We start from the raw sequence: 19,140 nt of genomic DNA on the forward strand, positions 1-19,140 counted from the left end.
GCTTGTTCCACCATTGGGGTGCCAGAGCAGCGAACAGTTTTGACTGGGCTGAGCGGGAACTATGCTTCCGCAGAGGTAGGGGAGCCAGCAGGCCAGAGGTGGATGAACGCAGTGCCCTCGTTTGGGTGTAGGGACTGATCAGAGCCTGAAGGTACGGAGGTGCCGTTCCCCTCACAGCTCCGTAGGCAAGCACCATGGTCTTGTAGCAGATGCGAGCTTCAACTGGAAGCCAGTGGAGTGTGCGGAGGAGCGGGGTGACGTGAGAGAACTTGGGAAGGTTGAACACCAGACGGGCTGACCCCAACCATACTTCCAAAGTTGTGGCAAATTGGCTTAAGGACAACAAAGTCAAGGTATTGGAGTGGCCATCACAAAGCCCTGACCTCAATCCTATAGAACATTTGTGGGCAGAACTGAAAAAGCGTGTGCGAGCAAGGAGGCCTACAAACCTGACTCAGTAACACCAGCTCTGTCAGGAGGAATGGGCCAAAATTCACCCAAGCTTGTGGAAGGCTACCCAAAACGTTTGACCCAAGTTAAACAATTTAAAGGCAATGCTACCAAATACTAATTGAGTGTATGTAAACTTCTGATCCACTGGGAAGCTGAAATAAATCATTCTCTCTACTATTATTTTGACATTTCACATTCTTAAAATAAAAGTGGTGATCCTAACTGACCTAAGACAGGGAATTTTTACTAGGATTAAATGTCAGGAATTGTGAAAAACTGAGTTTAAATGTATTTGGCTAAGTTGTATGTAAACTTCCAACTTCAACATGTCCTTGTCTGTCATAAGGAAACTAAATGTTCAATGCTTCCTGCTATCTTTCCCTCTTTCCACCATTTCCCCTCTGTCTTTCCTTTTTAATTCCATCTCTAACACTGTCTTTTACTGTGGTGCTCTTGGCAGATCACTATCTGTTGGCTAGACTGCAGCAGCTGCTACAGGAAAGGTAGCTTTTTGTGAGCCGAGATCAGAGGCAACAGTGAGAGCAGATACTGCAGTGGGAAGACACACACACACACACACACACACACACACACACACACACACACACACACACCTCGCAGCAATTGGCCATGTTCAATGCCCACACCCAATTATTGCCTTTACTCAAGGGACTTTAGGTGTTGGACTTACATTTTTACATTTGACATTTTAGTCATTTAGCAGACGCTCTTATCCAGAGCGACGTACATTTAGTGAATGCATACGTGTTTTTTGTTTTGTTTTTTTCATACTGGCCCCCCGTGGGAAACGAACCCACATCCCTGCCGGCCAAACCCTCCCCTACCTTGGACGACGCTGGACCAATTGTGCGCCGCCCATGGGTCTCCCGGTTGCAGCCGGCTGAGACAGAGCCTGGACTTCTTTCCTACATACGTACAGTACCAGTCAAAAGTTTGGACACGCCTACTCATTCAAGGGTTTTTCTTTATTTTTACTATTTTCTACATTGTAGAATAATAGTGAAGACATCAAAACTATTAAATAACACATATGGAATCATGTAGTAACCAAAAAAGTGTTAAACAAATCCAAATTTATATTTGAGATTCTTCATATTAGCCACCCTTTGCCTTGACGACAGCTTTGCACACTCTTGGCATTCTCTCTACCAGCTTCACCTGGAATGCTTTTCCAACCATCTTGAAGGAGTTCCCACATATGCTTAGCACTTGTTGGCTGATTCTCCTTCACTCTGCCGTCTGACTCATCCCAAACCATCTCAATTGGGTTGAGGTCGGGGGATTGTGGAGGCCAGGTCATCTGATGCAGCACTCCATCACTCTCCTTCTTGGTAAAATAGCCCTTGCACAGCCTGGAGGTGTGTTGGGTCATTGTCCTGTTGAAAAACAAATGATAGTCCCACTATGCCCAAACCAGATGGGATGGCGTAACGCTGTGGTAGCCATGCTGGTTAAGTGTGCCTTGAATTCTAAATAAATCACTGACAGTGTCACCAGCAAAGCACCCCCACACCATAACACCTCCTCCTCCATGCTTTACGGTGGGAACTACACATGCAGAGATCATCTGTTCACCCACACTGCGTCTCACAAAGACACGGCGGTTGGAACCAAAAATCTCAAATTTGGACTCCAGACCAAAGGACAAATTTCCACCAGTCTAATGTCCGTTGCTCGTGTTTCTTGGCCCAAGCAGGTCTCTTCTTCTTATTGGTGTCCTTTAGTAGTGGTTTCTTTGCAGCAATTTGACCATGAAGGCCTGATTCACACAGTCCCCTCTGAACAGTTGATGTTGAGATGTGTCTGTAACTTGAACTCTTGAACTTAAATTTCTGAGGCTGGTAACTCCAATGAACTTATCCTCTGCAGCATAGGTAACTCTGGGTCTTCCATTCCTGTGGCGGTCCTCATGAGAGCCAGTTTCATCATAGCGCTTGATGGTTTTTGCAACTGCACTTCAAGAAAGTTTCAAAGTTCTTGAAATGTTCCGTATTGACTGACCTTCATGTCTTAAAGTAATGATGGACTGTCATTTCTCTTTGCTTATTTGAGCTGTTCTTGCCATAATATGGTCTTGGTCTTTTACCAAATAGGGCTATCTTCTGTATACCCCCCTACCTTGTCACAACACAACTGATTGGCTCAAACGCATTAAGAAGGAAAGAAAATCCACAAATTAACTTTTAAGAAGGCACACCTGTTAATTGAAATGCATTCCATGTGACTACCTCATGAAGCTGGTTGAGAGAATGCCAAGAGTGTGCAAAGCTGTCATCAAGGCAAAGGGTGGCTATTTGAAGAATCTCACATATAAAATATATTTTGATTTGTTTAACAGTTTTTTGGTTACTACATGATTCCATGTGTTATTTAATAGTTTTGATGTCTTCACAATTATTCTACAATGTAAAAAATAGTAAAAATTAAGAAAAACCCTTGAATGAGTAGGTGTGTCCAAACTTTTGACTGGTAGTGTATGTACAGCAGCTAAACTTCAGTTGCTCTCTTGTCATTGAGAGGAAGGTATACAGACACTAATGAGAATCTCGTAAAACAAATCTGGAAGGATGCTTTCTGCTTGTCTACTGCACCGCACAAACATCAACCCCATTCAACACTACATTTTCTACCAGCTGTGAATGGCAAAGGCTCTGCTGTCGGTAGAAATGAAGTCCCTGGGGGCTAGCTCACCTGTTTCTCTGTTATTCTGGAAGACTGAAGTGTAAAACATTCTCCACTGTTACTGCCTTTTCTTCCCTCATAATGTGGCATTTATATTTTGAGACTCATTTGGTGGCAGCCCTGCGCTGCCTGGTACTGCTACCGTATCTGAATACAATGACACACAGCTAATGTATTGTTACATCTCTGATACCTTTATCTGTCAATAACGTTGAATATCAGCATGATTATGCATGATGAATTTAGCAGAAAAATCTATCTGCTCATAGAACAAATCCACTAGTATTAGCTGATCAGACATAGCTATGCAGTACTCCTGTGTCGACTTTCTCTTACCCGCCATCGAAGATTTGGACACGGAGAGGCTCGCTCTGTTTGGAGGTGGAGGGCCCTTGCTCCTCTCTCTTCCCCTTCTTCTCCTCCTTCTCAGGCTGCTGTGTTGGCTCCTTCACTTCGACAGGGGTGCTGGGTGGGGTAGCATGTACCTACACTCAAAGACAGACACAGGCAAATTCACCAACGCACCCTGACATCTTGGTTGGCAATGATGATACACAGTACATTGGAACAACAATTAATGTCAAACATTTAATGTATTGGTTGTAGTGTATCACCTAACATCATATTGTCTGGTAATTTCCAGCTGTGAAATTGTGGGGTATGCATTATTCTATATAATTCATAACTAAAACTAAATCAGTGATTTTGGCAGTTTTGGTCTAATTGGCCCATGCTGTGTTTTCCTAGATATTGAATATTGCTGTTATATTTACCTCTGAAATGTGGGACTTTCTGCTGCTGGCAAGGACCACCTTGCCCATGGCAGGGGTTAGAGCTGTGGCCATGGTGTAGGTCTCTGAGCTGTGCTTCTGCTTGGAGCGCAGCAGGGACAGTGCCAGCTTGGTGGACAGGCCTGGCAGGTTGGGGTTGTGCACGCTGACGCTCCAGGAGGTATAAACTGAGGTTTGTGGCTCCCTCTGGGCAGAAGGGTTGGGCTTCACGTAGTTCAAGTAGCACCAGCTGACTGAGGTGGTGGTGTGGAGGCTGGGGTACGATGGGGCTTTGGCTCGCTCTGGACTCTGGGGTACTAAGGAAGCACTCACTCCCTGGCCCTCGTCGTCCTCCCTCCCCTTTTCTTTCTTAGGTTCAGCCTTCCCTTGCACCTCCCGCTCTTCCCTGTGCCCCTCTGGGTCCCGTACCTCCTCGACTTTCACAGTTACTACTCCTATCTGTGCCCTTTCCGGCTCTTTCTCTTCATCCTCCCCTGCTTCCAGTTTTCTCCTAGTTTCCTCTTCCTCTCCCACCTTCTCTTCCTCCTCCACCTCTTCCTCCTTCACACGTTTCTGCTGGCGCTGGGCCTCTGTGCTGAGCTCCAGACTGGCTGCAGGGGAGAGCATGCGTTTGCTCCCTCCTGCCCCCAGTATCCCGTAGCCCTCCCCGGACGCAAAGCCCAGCTCCAGGGGCAGGGGTAGAGACAGGGGCAGGTAGCTTTTGAAGTCCGGGGTGGGGATCTTCAGGTAGGACCTCTGCAGCTTGTCCTGCTCCAGCTGGCCCATGATAACCATGGCCATGCAGCAGATGGGCTCCTGCGAGCGGTCTGACGCCAGGATCTGGGAGAGGGTGGTGTACAGGGCACTGGCGTAGGTGGGCATGTGGGTCTGGAGGCGCACTGGTACCACCAGTGACACGATCGGCGTCAGCTGCGCCAGGCACGTTGCGATGACAGGCGTGGGATGGTGGCAGGGTAGGGGGACTAAGGACTGAGGATATGGGGCAGGGAGAACCACGGTGGAGGGTATGGGGGGCTGTGTGGGGACTTGGATGGGGAGCCCAGGGGGCACGGGGAGGTACACAGCCTGGCCAGCCCCGGTGGGGTACTGCAGGGAGAGCAGAGCTGAGAAAGGATGGAGGGGCAGGCCTAGTCGTTCTGCCATGTGAAGCTGCCCTGGGTGGACTTGTATGGTTGGAGGGGAAGGGTGTGTGTGTAAGAAGGCTCTGTGGATGATGTGGGTGGAGAGGACATCTGAGATGGCAGTGGTGACCGGGTGGAGCTGGGCTATCTGGCCAAGAGGGATCCGATCATGACCAGTTGGTCGCATGGGGAATGGGAGTCTCCGGGGCTGGTGGAACAGCTGTATGGTCTTCCCTATGGCCTCCGGGCTGAGCCTGGAGGTGCTGGCTTCAGCTGGGTGGAGGGCAGGGTGGCTGGTGTAGGACGGGCCTGGCTTGGGGCTCCCTGGTCGGCCTGACTGGCAGGCCACGGCCCCTTCCTCGTGGTCTGGCTCGCCCAGGGTGGCGTGCTTCACCAGTAGGCACTTCCTCCTCTCCCTCCAGGCCGACGCAGACTGCTGAGGGGATAGGAACCCGTAGTCAAAGGATTTGCTCCTGGTCTCCACGATCTCGGCCGTGTGCTGGGGGCTGGCCGCGGCCTGCTCCGAGGCTGAGCGCCGCATCTCTCTTTGAGGTTGGTGGTGTTGGTGGGGGCCCGAGGGCACGGTTAGCATGTGTGAGCCCTGGGTGCTGCCGGAGCCCCAGGGGGAAGGCTCAGCAGGTTTGCCCTCCATGTCTTCAAAGGAGGCAGAGCGGCTGGGGGAGTGAGAAATGTTGGTCTCCTGGCTGGGGCTCCGGGGCCCCAGCGATACAGACTCAAAGCTAGACTCTCCGGAAGAATGGGCAGCAGACTCGGCTAGACGGAGACGCTTCTTCTTTGGTGGCAGCTTCTCGGCGGGGAGCTGAGCCATACTCTGGCTGCGCTGAGGCCACTGGAACTCCTCTACCACTCTCTCTGGCTCCTTAGACGAGGACGCCGTCACCGTGGGCGACACTGACACCATATCAGCGTCAGGCTCCACCGTCACTAGGATCTCTGGCACTTGGATGTTGTGCTGGCGGACCAGGCGGGACATGGAGGGCAATGATTTTGGCTGCGGCTGTTTTACCAGTGTTGACTGGCTCTCTCTGAGCTCTATAGACTCCTGGCACTCCATGGATATACTTTCCTGCTTCTCGAAGGAGCTGGTGTGCTGGATGACCGAGATGCCCTTCCTGTCTTGCTGCTGCTCGGCCTGTGAGGGAGCACCTGAGAAGGCCCCACTCTGCTCCACCAGACTCTCCTCTTTCCTCCTCTTCCTCACTGTCATGGCCAGTGCCCGGAATTTATAGTGCATCATCTGAGGGCGGTCATCCCGGCATGCCCCATCCACCTCTCCTCTCTCCAGCTCCTTTATTGGCTGGCCTGTGCAGAGACCCCTGTGGGCCTCGTAACTCTCCCTTTGTTTACAGCGGGCTCCGCAGGCCTCGCACTCATAGAGCCTTGGACCTTTGCGTTGCTGCTGTTGCTGCTTCCTGGTTAGGCCACTTTCTGTAGCTGCGGAGGAGGGGCCAGCCTCCTCCAGGATGAGCTCTGCCCCGAGGGGCACCTCAATGGCGGGCTGGCGCCTCAGCAAACGGTGCTGCCCGCCCACCCTCATCTCAGCCACCACGGCCTGCTGCTCGTCAAAGGAGTGGCTCAGACGACAGAAGCCCCGGGGAGAGGTGTTGGAGCGGTTTCCCTGGCCTGCTGACGTGGGCATGGAGTGGCTTCTCAGCAGAGGCACTGAGGAGGAGGACTCCTGGACCCCCGATGGGTCCACGTCTTGGACATGGAGATGGAATGATTGGCCTGCCATACCACTGGGGCCGGGGCTTTCGCCCTTAGGCTCAAACACATAGGGGTCTTTGGGGGAGGAGAACTTGGGTGACTCCAGACTACTCTTCCTGGAGAGTGAGGAGCGCCTGGGCTTGACGCTATCGATCTCGCTGGTGTCCACCACCGCCTCGTTGATGGTGATGAGTTTGGTGATGTGATCGATGACCTGTGTCTTGGGAACACTGAAGGGCATGCTGCTCTTCTCCTCCATCCCCGATGATGAAGAGTGGGCATGCTGCTGATGGGGACCGCGCTGCTGCCCTCCCAACCGCCCAAACTTGCCCAGGATGATCTCGGCATAGGTTTTGGCGTTGGCGGTGGGAGGGCTCACCTGGGAGTCAGCTCGGCTCATCTCAGCACTCCTCGAAAGGGAGAAGTAGCCTGACTCTTGGCTGCCTTTACTGCTGGGGCCCAGGGAGGAAGAGGTGGAGGAAGAGGGAGGGTCGTCCGGGGAGGCCATGGGGCCACGCTTCCTCTCGCTCAGCCTCATGGCCAGTCTCTGCTTCACGGCCTGGGAGTCGTCAGACCTCTGGCCCTCCTCTTGCCCTGACAGCGCCAAACTGCTGCTGCTCTTCTGCTTGCCCAGCCTCTCCTTCCTGTACTGACCCGTCTCCTCCTCAGAGTCTGTGCTCTCCCCCTCTGTAGGCTCCTCGGGATCCTCTCCCGGGGCGCTCATCTCGGGTCCGCTCAGGCTCAGCTCGTCCCGGCTGGACACCAGGCCAGCCTTGATGCGGTGGGCGTGGGACTTGCGGTGCTTGTACAGGTTACTCTTGGTCTTGAAGGAGAAGCCACAGGGGGCGCAGGGGTAAGGCCTCTCCCCTGTGTGGGAGCGGATGTGTTTCTGGAGAACGCTGGGTTTGGCACATGGACGGCCGCAGTAAGTGCACACGTACTTCCCCGGTTTCTGGGGCTTCCTCTCGCCTCTTTTAGAAGGGCTGCCCTCTGGGGCCTCCTGGTTGGGCTGGGACTGGACCCCCTGAGTGTTGTGGCCTTGGGTAGAGGAGGACGGTAGGGATGAAGTGGAGGGGGAGGAGAAGCTGCCTCCTGAAGGACCTGGGGTGTCTGTTGAGAGCTGCCATGCTGCTGCTTGGGTCTTGTGCTGATGCTGGAGCCTGAGGAGCAGGTCGCTACGTTTGGGCTTGCGGTGGTGGAGGCAGCCCAGGCCACCATGGACGGGGCGGGGGTTGGATGGCGGCTGCTGTGGCTGAGGTGGACGGGACCCAGTGGGGGGCTCAGCGGCTCCAGCAGACAGAGGCTGCTGTTGCCTTCCGGATCGCTCCCCATCAGCAGAATGGCTGGGCTCCGCTTCCATAGAGTGGGGAGGAGGCCTTATGGACACACAGGGAATGCCTCTGGGAGCAGTGCACCACACAGCCTCGTGGGGCTAGCCACAGTGCCGCAGAGATGCCTGGGACGAGAGAACATCTAGAGGGGAAGGCAGGGGCATCAGTTCAGGACTAATAAATCACAATGGAGTACCTTTATGAGCGGGCCAAAAGTCATTCAAGAGGACCAAATAAGACATAATTAAAAAGTGCCCCAGAGCAGCATAGAGGATGTGGGTAAACATAGATCCTCTCTCATCACGGAGTAAGTCTGTTCCCATCCGGCCTGAGCCATTGTGACAGGTCTTCACTGTGGACTGGGAGCTAGAAGAGGGTTTGGCTTGGCATCCTGCTGGACCGTTCCGACACTGTGGCTCTGCTGAGTAGAAACCTCTGGGTCTTCTCTTGATCCGCTTAGGCAGTCACTGGGCAATCCTAGCACCTCACTGGATCTGCAGAAACACAGAAATAAGCAGAAGTGAGTCACAGAGCTTAGGCAGACCTGACAAAATACACTTAGGCATTTGTTTCATCATTATTGGTTGTGACTCGTGACACTATCAATGACTAGGTGGCCAGTCCCTAAAGACCACAAAAACAGACTATTTGTCATGGGATTTAGGCCTAGTCAAAGCCCTGTAACCAAACACTGACTCTCACGTTGATATTGCTGCCACATATCATACCCTGACAAATAAGGCCACATTTCCTTGGCCTGATGAGTGGGGGAAGTGTTCTAATGATCACATTAGCGAGGTAATTGCGGTAACACCGTGTTATTGCTCTGATCTATTCCTGCCCAACCTGTATGCTGAAGGGTCTCTGCCACATACAGAAAAGGTATATTTCAGTGTACTTCTACCCTGTAATGTTGGTTCTGTACGTGGAAATGTGCTCTAATGGTCTCAATGCACTAATGTGCAATATACAACATAAAACCTCATAGTTCCAAAAAGAGCTCAGACACAGTGAGAGAGGAAACTCTACCACACCACTGTGTATCGATCGCTGACGCCAAACCATCTGGCTAGAGCACAGTCTGCACGAGACACCACTGCTCTGAGAAGGCCAAGCCAGGTCAACGTCCAGGGCAGCAGCGCCAACAGAGAGGGTAAAATTGTGACGAAATGTCATGGCACCAAGTCAAAACAAACGTTTGAAATTTAGCCTGAGCTTATTCGATCTTGTTCTCAAGCTGGGGGAAGGGGGGCTATCTTCTTGTAATGAGTAAAGATGAGTTGACAGCGAGAGGCCTTCAGCCTCTGCCCCTGTGTTGTACTGACATGTACAGCCACTAGGGTGCAGCATGGCAGGGATGAGACGCCAGGTGACGTAGTTGAAGATAGAAAAAAGACTGCAGGAAGATGAGGAAGTGTAAATCCCCTCTTTTATCAAGACATATCTGCTGTAATATTTCCCACTTTAGGAGAAATCCAGGTCTCAACTCCACACATAGAATTATTGTACCGCAGTCAATCAAAACACATTCTGGGAGCAGCCAGAGTCAATCAAAAAATGTCACTGAGCTGTCGTAGCCAACTGCTGACAGTCCGAGCTGAGGCCCATCCACTGACATCCATCATCATCATCAGAGCAGAGCCATCCACACACACTTCTCAGGATAGCTTACTCTGTCTGCTCATGTGCAGAGTGATATTTGGCATTTAAAACTGTGTGTGTTCTCCTCCCTGCTGCAGCAGCTCTGTATAAAGCTATCCATCTCCATATCTCTGGTGCTCATAACAGGCCACACTATTAGGTAATCAGGTGCATACGTATAACCATCAATAATAGCCTGATACAATCCCGAGTGGAGCAGCGGTCTAAGGCACTGCATCTCAATGCTAGAGGCGTCACTACAGACCCTGGTTCGATTCCAGGCTGTATCACAATCCGGCTGTGATTGGGAGTCCCATAGGGCGGCCCGGTTTGGCGTAATTGTAAATAAGAATTTGTTCTTAACTGACTTGCCTAGTTAAATAAATAAATATATAGTGTATATATAATACGTCAAATTTTCAAATGTTTTACTTTAAATCAAATCGGGAGTAAATCATCATTTAGTCTGTGAATAATTAATCATATTTCAGAATACCAGGGAGGGAATAGATTTAGGGGTTATAAGCTAGTGCATTTAACACAGTGTGTAAGACAGTGTCTCCCTCCCACCGTCCCTGGGTAAGGCAAAAGCAGTGGCAGAGGTAGAGGCTGACAAGTTGACAGGGTGAGTGAGTGTGAGAGCGAGAGAGAGATGCCTCTCTGAGAGGCTGTGTGGAGTCATTCAGTGTTCCAGCGGCTGGCTAAACAGGCCTAGCAGAAGACTAGTCTGGCTGACTCCAGCTGGGGCAGCGGTGACAGGTTTTTTAATGAGCCCGGGTGTTCTCTCTTTCTCCATATGTTCCTGAAAAACACAGCACAGTCTGGCTTCATTACAGTGGAAAATAAAACAGAGAATCACTCTTCCTTTTTGGAAGTGAATTGACAGATTCTCGGCTCCATTTCCACGTACCCCCACATCTGCTGAAGGATGATCATCCATTTAGTCTGTTCCTCCGAACAGAAGTTAACTTTGATTACAACAGAGTACTCAACAGTAGCAATTTCTGAGAATAACAGACTGAAGCGAATGCATTAAAACAAACTAAAATGCCTCACAGTAAGAGAAGATGTGAGTGTGGGCCTTATCTGTTCTGAGCTGTCCAGACACATTGGGAATTAGCCAGATACATTGGGAATTAGCTAGCCTTGGGAATGAGCTAGAATAGTTAGAAAAGGGATTGGTTTCATACTGTAGCTAGGTCATGTACCAATGTGGTCTCTTCACACACAATTCCCAAGAAAGAAAAGTGAGAGTGAGAATACTACAGGAGTGTGAGACTGAGAAATAAAAAAGGCATGAGTGGGAGAGAGAGGAAAAGACAGGTAAAGAGTGGGAAGAAGAATGGGGATAAAAAAATACGGCACTATGAAGCCAGAGTGCATAGGAGGGCGATACATATTGTATATAGAAATATACCGGTGAGAGGAAGAGCGAAGATAAAGAAAGGGGAGGGAGAGAGAGAGCGAGAGAGAGCGAGAGAGAGAGAGAATAAGAAAGGAAAGTGTCTTCCCCCTTCCTACTTGTATTGTTTGAACTGAGCACACGTTGGCCATCACAGTGTAAGGGTTAATGATCTCTGGCATAGTATTGATGCAGCCTTTAAAACAGGGTGATTAGGTGGTTTTAGGGTGGGGAGGAGCACCGTCTGAATTATGCATGGCAGTGCAGTCTAGACTCTAGCTCAGAACAAGGAAACACGCATTAGGGCTTTGCCAGGAAGACAAGGGGAAAGCCTGCCAGAGTGAGCAAGCACATCATCATCACTCACACAAGCGCACACAGTACGTATGTATACAGTACGTATGTGCACACACACATACAGACACATGCACGTGTACACACACAGACGCACACTAAAGCACGTGTACACACACAGACACACACACACACGTTATCTACTAATGTATAGTGGTGGAGAGTCGACTCCAAAAGAGTTGATTCCTCAACTCCTTGACCACAAGAGTCGGAGTTGACTCCAAAAATCCTGGAGTTATACAAAAAAAAATGCCTAGGCAGCTAGGCTGACTTAGGCTACCGATTAGCTTTGAATATTTTGGTCAGTAGATTGTCAGACAGCTCAATATGCATTGCTAATCAATCACCCAGTTCATTGAGAACAAACTGACAATTTTTGCTAATTTTGGTCAGTTTGGTCAAATTGGAGTCGGCGTTGAGAGAGAGACTCGACTCCAACGAATCCGATAGCAGGAGTCGGAGTCGACTCCAAAAATCCATGACAAATTTGGAAAGTGAAAGAGAGGCATGGGTCCTTTCCCACTAGCAGGAGGGGGCCAAGGGAGACTAGGCAGCCCAGGTAGAGTGCTCTGACTGGGGAGAGAGCCAAGGCAGATAGGGGCACTAACAGGTTCAGTTGCCATGGTAAAAATTGGAAAATACTAAAATATCTTTTTTTTTAAAAAGTAAATAGAATGTATAATGTCACAAAGCAACGTCATGACTTCACATACATCACAAGAGAAGGAAGCTTGGATTGCCATAGATACCAGCAATAACATTCTAAAATTCCAAATAATTCTAAACACAGATTCCCCTCTACCTTAGCATACTCTCACCTTCTGAGATAGCAAGCTTTTCAATCCTTTGGTTGACTCTTGAAATACACAGCATTTAACTTAAAAAATGTCAGCGCACAACTTGGAGTATGACCCTGACTCTGAATCTGACTGTGAGTCCGGCTATGAATCTGGTGACTTTTACTTTGACTCAGAAGATGAGTCCGGTGATGAGGCATTTGATGGTGCATAAACTCAACAACTATAATGCCAATGGCTACCAGTCAGAAGACAGGCACACCCTTGGAGAGGCAATGGATCACCTGGAAACTCATCTCAACTGGCTCAAATATTGTCATGACTACAAATATATGGTTGGTTAGAGCTTGGAACTCCAGAGTTGGTTCCTGCTGTTACACGAGAGATGAATCAAACACCTAATCCTATACAGATTGTCATCATATTAATTAAATGTATTAATAATATTTATTTCATTTGGCTACATTGTCATTAATGTATTCCTTTCACAATTATTTGAGATTGGATAAGGGATCGGAAACTATACTGTTTAGAAATAATAGGCTAATTCATAATGGTTATACTACTCATGGAGTAATCACCTTGGGTAGGGGAAATATGACAGAGACTGTCATGTTCAGTTATTGAAAACGCACGCACGCACCAACTCTCTCACACATGTTACACTGCCCAGAACACCCTCCTCTGTAGCCTGTCGGTCTCAAATCCATTCTGACAGTCAGATCATGTAAGCAAACCAGACCCTAAAAGAGATCCTGCCATTCCCCAGTGGCTCTGGTTCCTCTCAACATTTCCTCCTGTTGTTTCACAAAGGCTTTTCTTTCCCACTGACCCCCTTAGCTTACATGAATGCTTTACGATAACCAGGTAGAAGGAACCATATGAAGGAAGTGAGACTGAAAATGAACAGCAGTTGATGGCTGACAGTCGAAACATTTAAATACTGGAACCTCAGGATGCTAATTATACTTCTACTGTGAATCAATGCAGACGGGGTAAGGTTGCTGATTCACTCATTCACAAAGATCTATTTATAGTCTATGGGGTGTGAATGTACTGTTAGTGAAGCCAACGATGCAGCGGTGTTCTCTTTTCTGGCAGTGACACATTCCTTTGATAGGAGTTGTCACAAGCAAAAACTCCAGAGCTAATATTAGTATCAGGAAATGAAAACAGCTAATCCTTTACGGTGCAGAATCTGGTCCATCAGTATGGGTACCTGTAAATGGGACACACCTCTCTCTGCTGTCTACTAGTGTATATCTTTAACCTTTGTCTGTACAGTACATTCCTTTGCTGTCATCAGTCGGAAACAGTACCAAGTAGACTTGGGGTGTGGGCTGAGTGTCTTTTTACGTCTGTGTGTGTGTGCATGTGTGTGTGAGGCGTGCAAATCATGGTGTGAAAGGGATTCCCTAGCTCCTTCTCTTCTTGTGCCATGGAACACTTGCAGTGAGTCTGCGGAAACATATTTAAACGCAGGACAAGTTAAATATCTCTTCACTCTGGATATGCGTCATGCCTTAAAATGTCCTCAAAAAAGACCTGAGGGGTTACCCCTGAATTCTCAGGAATTTCATCAATACAAAAGATAGAAGCTTTGTAGGGGATCAGCCTTATCAGTATGGCAGTCACGGAGATAGGGCTCAGCTTACGAGTATCAGAGCATTCTTTTTCAGTACTGATAACAGAAGCACCTTGCTTGATACCTTGCTTCATGTCTTGAGGGGGAGATTAAAACAGATAAAATAGACTGACACCTGACTAGATTTATTTCCCCAGACATTTCCAGGTGAAAAGAACTATGCATTTCCAACTAAAGGCTAAACTCTTCTCTCAAGGTCTGTTGATAAAAATACTAGGAAATGTTGTTAAAATTGTATTAACACGTTGATCGTAAGTAGTTGTAATGTGTGGACGACATGACAGAGGAACAGCACTGAGTAGTTAAGCAAAATGTTCACTCACGCTCCATTCTAATGTTCTAACCCTTCTTTAGGCAGCAAGATTATCCTGACATTGGTGGGATGTTTGTAAAAGACAGAGGAAAGCTGACCCTGCCAATAACAGCTAGCAACATTGCGATTACGTTGTTAAAGAGTTATTTGTGCAACCAGGTCTGCTGCAAGTCCTGCTATGTTAACCTTGACATTTGAAGATTGAGACAACAACAAATCTTGATCTACTGTAACTTTGATAAGGTGAGGTAACATAACGAGGCATCATTACAATCACCATTCAGTCACTCAATACGTAAAAAGCTGCACTAGTACAATATCAGAACTGTTTCCATATTAATATGCACAGACACCAAGAACAAAGAGCAGTCCGGGTTATGAGTTTGTGCTCATTTTGTCAGGTCTTTCCACGGCTGGTAATGATGGATAGAAATATGGGCTAAACATTAAATTAGCTTGTGCCTGGAGAAGAGATAAACCCTCTTAAGTTTGTAAAAAAAAATGGTCTGTCATTTTCCGCCTCTCCTTTCCTCGCTGCAGCCTGGTGCTGCTGGTTCACTGGTTCCCATGGAAACGGGTCTACTCGGAGCTACGGCAGATGGAGAGATCGCTGGAGGGCTACATTTTTCACCCAGCATCCTCTCTGGGTAAAGACGCACGCTGGCAGGAGGAAGTGGTGGTTGGTGGAACAGCCTGATCTCTGCACCCATGCAGAACAGCCCCTAACCCCTGACCCCTGGGCTTGAGGGTCGCTGCAGGTAGAAAGCAGCCTACAGATCTAGGCCCAGCTTACCTTCACCAAATTGTCACCGTAACCATCAGGCCGTGACAATGCAACACTGGTGTTAGATCAGTGTCTCAGGGGCAACTTGTTTACATTCATTACTTAGGTCTGTGGAAGTTAGATTAGCTCAAACCATAGGCAGACAGATGTCCTGTGGATGGATTCACCCTGTTGTTGGTATTCTTTCTCAGAGAGGAGTGTAAGCACTTTTACCAGATCAAACTCACGCCCAAACCTGAACTTGAGGGTGTAATGCTAACCAGATTTGTAACCTAGGGGCGAAAACACAATAAAGCTATTAAATACTAGAACTTACAATTTTAAAAAACCAGAGGACAGGAGCTCTCAAAACCAAATGGCAGATGACATGTAAAACCAACATGCCCCAGACCCACCTAGGGTTACTCCCACTGTGTCTGGTAGTAGGAGATGTACACACTCACAGAGGGAATTCTCTTAAACAAACTGCATACAAGCAGTCTCTTTGAGGTCTGCTCTGCTGTGCCTCTGAGGCCGTGAGCAGGTAGAGGAGGATTTCAGAGGGCTTTGATAAGACAGGCGATTCACAGCGATCACTGTGTTCACTTTGATTAAACACTAGCCGATTGGACTGCAGGTCAATTCTGCCCTCCACAACAAACACAAGCAGCACAAAGGTTTAGCAAAATGTACATCTAAACTAGGGATGTGACAAATGGATTTTTTTTATTAACGTTTAAACTGCCATTTAAATTTTTCGGTTTTCCGTTAAAACTATAATAACAAAACTTCCGCGTGAATTCACAATGCAGCTGCGCTGCTGCCAGCAACGGTTTGGGTCTCAGATGGTTATGCATTGCACCTGTACTACCATTACTTTACCTCAATTCCACCTAGCAAAGTTTGCATTTCGTTCTCATTTAACTTCTCAAAGTACTGCCATACAGGACTTCGCTGCTGATGACATAGTGGTGGAGAGTAGACTCCAAAATAGTTGATTCCTAGACTTCTTGCATGTCGACTCCCATTTCTGAGGGTCAAGATTTGATTCTGCTAGGAATCGATTCCTAAGATTCAGTATTTTTGGAACGGAGGAGACTGATTAGTTGCCGTACTTCCAAGAACACAACCACTCGCATCTTTAATAGCGAGCTAGCGAGGGACGGAGAGAGCGGGGACGGGCACAATATAGAAAATTTGCTTATCACCGCAGAACCATCACCAGGTGCGTGGAAGTGATAGGTGAGGAGCTAATCTCCGAGTTGAAGAAAAAAGCAGATGGCTTCGATCTTTTTTCTATAGCACTGGATTAGAGTACTGACATCAGAGACACCGCTCAACTTTTAATTTTTGTCAGAGAAATAAATGAGAACTTTGAAATAAGAGGAACTTCTTGCGATGGAATCAGTGATGGGAACAACCAGGGGCTCTGACTTATATGACAGGGTGTCTGCCTGTTTGGAAAAAATTAATCTACCATGAAGCAAACTGACAAACATCACAACAGAGGGATCATCAAATCTAACCAGTAAAAACATTGGCCTACTAAAAAGATTACAAGACAAAGTAAAAGAAGAAAGCCCTAACTCTGAGGAATTTATATTTCTTCACTGTATTATTCATCAGGAAGCCCTGTGTAAAAGTGTGTTAAAGCTGGAAAATGTTGTCAAAGTGATTGTAAAACTTGTCAACTTTATCGTCAGTTCATTCAGCTGCTCAATGACACAGAGGCAGAGCACCAGGACTTGTTGTACCATTCAAATGTACGCTGGCTAAGCCTGGGAAAAGTTTTTTGCTGTGTGTGGGAACTGAGAGGGGAGATAGGTATGTTCCTTGATACGGTTGATAAAGCTGACGACTTCTCAGAGTTGAAAGACACAGACTGGCTGGGCGACTTTGCTTTCGGTGTGGACATATTGGGGCATCTGAACGATCTAAATGTGAAACTGCAGGGAAATTGTGTTTTTGTGCATGAACTGTATTCCAACGTAAAGGCATTCAAGGCCAAACAAGCTCATTTCCCGACACTGGCCGCACTGAACACGCCCACATCGCAGTGCCGCACTGAGACACACAGTAGCACTTTGATCGACCTGCATGCTGAGTTTTCCCGCCGCTTCTCAGACTTCACCAAGATTGAGACTGAGCTGGAGCTTGTATCATGCCCCCTGTCTTTCGACAGTGAGAAAGCACCACCAGACACACAATTGGAGCTCATCGACATACAATGTGACAGTGCTTTGAAGGAGAAGTACAAAACAGCAACAATAGACCAGTTCTATGGCTCACTGAATGAAACAAAGTTTCCAAACATTAAAAAGCACGACCAAAGGATGCTTGTTTTATTTCGGCTCCACATATACGTGTGAACAAACGTTCTCAGTCATGAATTACAACAAATCCCGTCACAGGTCAAATTTAACAAATGACCACTTGTCAGCTGTTCTGAGAATCTCTACATCAAAGATGACACCAGACTTTGATACCCTTGCCAAGAGAGGTGACAGGACCCATTGTTCACATTAAGACTTGAATAACCGTGACTGAGGTAGGCAAGGATTATGCTTTTTCATGGTGATGGTTATGCAGTGAGAATGATCCAGCAATGCACTTGGATACAGGTAATAACTAATCAGTCAGATTTTGGCTGAGGTGATTGGATAACTGTAAATATGGCTCACAATGGACATGAGAATTGTTCCTTAATATGCTTTCAAAAACAGACCATTCCAAATTAAACGGATGCTCTAACCATATGTTTCACTCATATTTTAGAATAGATATATAATACAGTGAGGGAAAAAAGTATTTGATCCCCTGCTGATTTTGTATGTTTGCCCACTGACAAAGACATGATCAATCTATAATTTTAATGGTAGGTTTATTTGAACAGTGAGAGACAGAATAACAACAAAAATATCCAGAAAAACGCATGTCAAAAATGTTATAAATTGATTTGCATTTTAATGAGGGAAATAAGTATTTGACCCCTCTGCAAAACATGACTTAGTACTTCGTGGCAAAACCCTTGTTGGCAATCACAGAGGTCAGACGTTTCTTGTAGTTGGCCACCAGGTTTGCACACATCTCAGGAGGGATTTTGTCCCACTCCTCTTTGCAGATCTTCTCCAAGTCATTAAGGTTTCGAGACTGATGTTTGGCTACTCAAACCTTCAGCTCCCTCCACAGATTTTCTATAGGATTAAGGTCTGGAGACTGGCTAGGCCACTCCAGGACCTTAATGTGCTTCTTCTTGAGCCACTCCTTTGTTGCCTTGGCCGTGTGTTTTGGGTCATTGTCATGCTGGAATACCCATCCACGACCCATTTTCAATGCCCTGGCTGAGGGAAGGAGGTTCTCACCCAAGATTTGACAGTACATGGCCCCGTCCATCGTCCCTTTGATGCGGTGAAGTTGTCCTGTCCCCTTAGCAGAAAAACACCCCCAAAGCGTAATGTTTCCACCTCCTTGTTTGACGGTGGGGATGGTGTTCTTGGGGTCATAGGCAGCATTCCTCCTCCTCCAAACACGGCGAGTTGAGGTGATGCCAAAGAGCTCGATTTTGGTCTCATCTGACCACAACACTTTCACCCAGTTCTCCTCTGAATCATTCAGATGTTCATTGGCAAACTTCAGACGGGCCTGTATATGTGCTTTCTTGAGCAGGGGGACCTTGCGGGCGCTGCAGGATTTCAGTCCTTCACGGCGTAGTGTGTTACCAATTGTTTTCTTGGTGACTATGATCCCAGCTGCCTTGAGATCATTGACAAGATTCTTCCGTGTAGTTCTGGGCTGATTCCTCACCGTTCTCATGATCATTGCAACTCCACGAAGTGAGATCTTGCATGGAGCCCCAGGCCGGGGGAGATTGACAGTTCTTTTGTGTTTCTTCCATTTGCGAATAATCACACCAACTGTTGTCACCTTCTCACCAAGCTGCTTGGCGATGGTCTTGTAGCCTATTCCAGCCTTGTGTAGGTCTACAATCTTGTCCCTGACATCCTTGGAGAGCTCTTTGGTCTTGGCCATGGTGGAGAGTTTGGAATCTGATTGATTGATTGCTTCCGTGGACAGGTGTCTTTTATACAGGTAACAAGC

At 47.8% G+C, this 19,140-nt stretch overlaps 1 protein-coding gene across 2 annotated transcripts in view; it reads right to left on the reverse strand.

Annotated features, from left to right (window-relative positions):
• The window catches only part of LOC121585921 (transcription factor HIVEP3), a 110,301-nt gene that overhangs the window by 19,931 nt on the left and 71,230 nt on the right, over positions 1–19,140 (reverse strand). For both annotated transcript variants that reach the window (XM_041902251.2, XM_041902252.2), the window contains exons 2-3: positions 3,930–8,621; positions 3,493–3,641 (exon numbers count right to left, since the gene is read on the reverse strand). In XM_041902251.2, the coding sequence (XP_041758185.2) occupies positions 3,493–3,641; positions 3,930–8,156 (4,376 nt within the window). In that variant the 5' untranslated portion in view covers positions 8,157–8,621. The remainder of the gene's footprint in view (positions 1–3,492; positions 3,642–3,929; positions 8,622–19,140) is intronic.

The sequence above is a fragment of the Coregonus clupeaformis genome, chromosome 17 (genome assembly GCF_020615455.1).
Source record: "Coregonus clupeaformis isolate EN_2021a chromosome 17, ASM2061545v1, whole genome shotgun sequence".
In the NCBI taxonomy this organism is placed as follows: domain Eukaryota; kingdom Metazoa; phylum Chordata; class Actinopteri; order Salmoniformes; family Salmonidae; genus Coregonus; species Coregonus clupeaformis.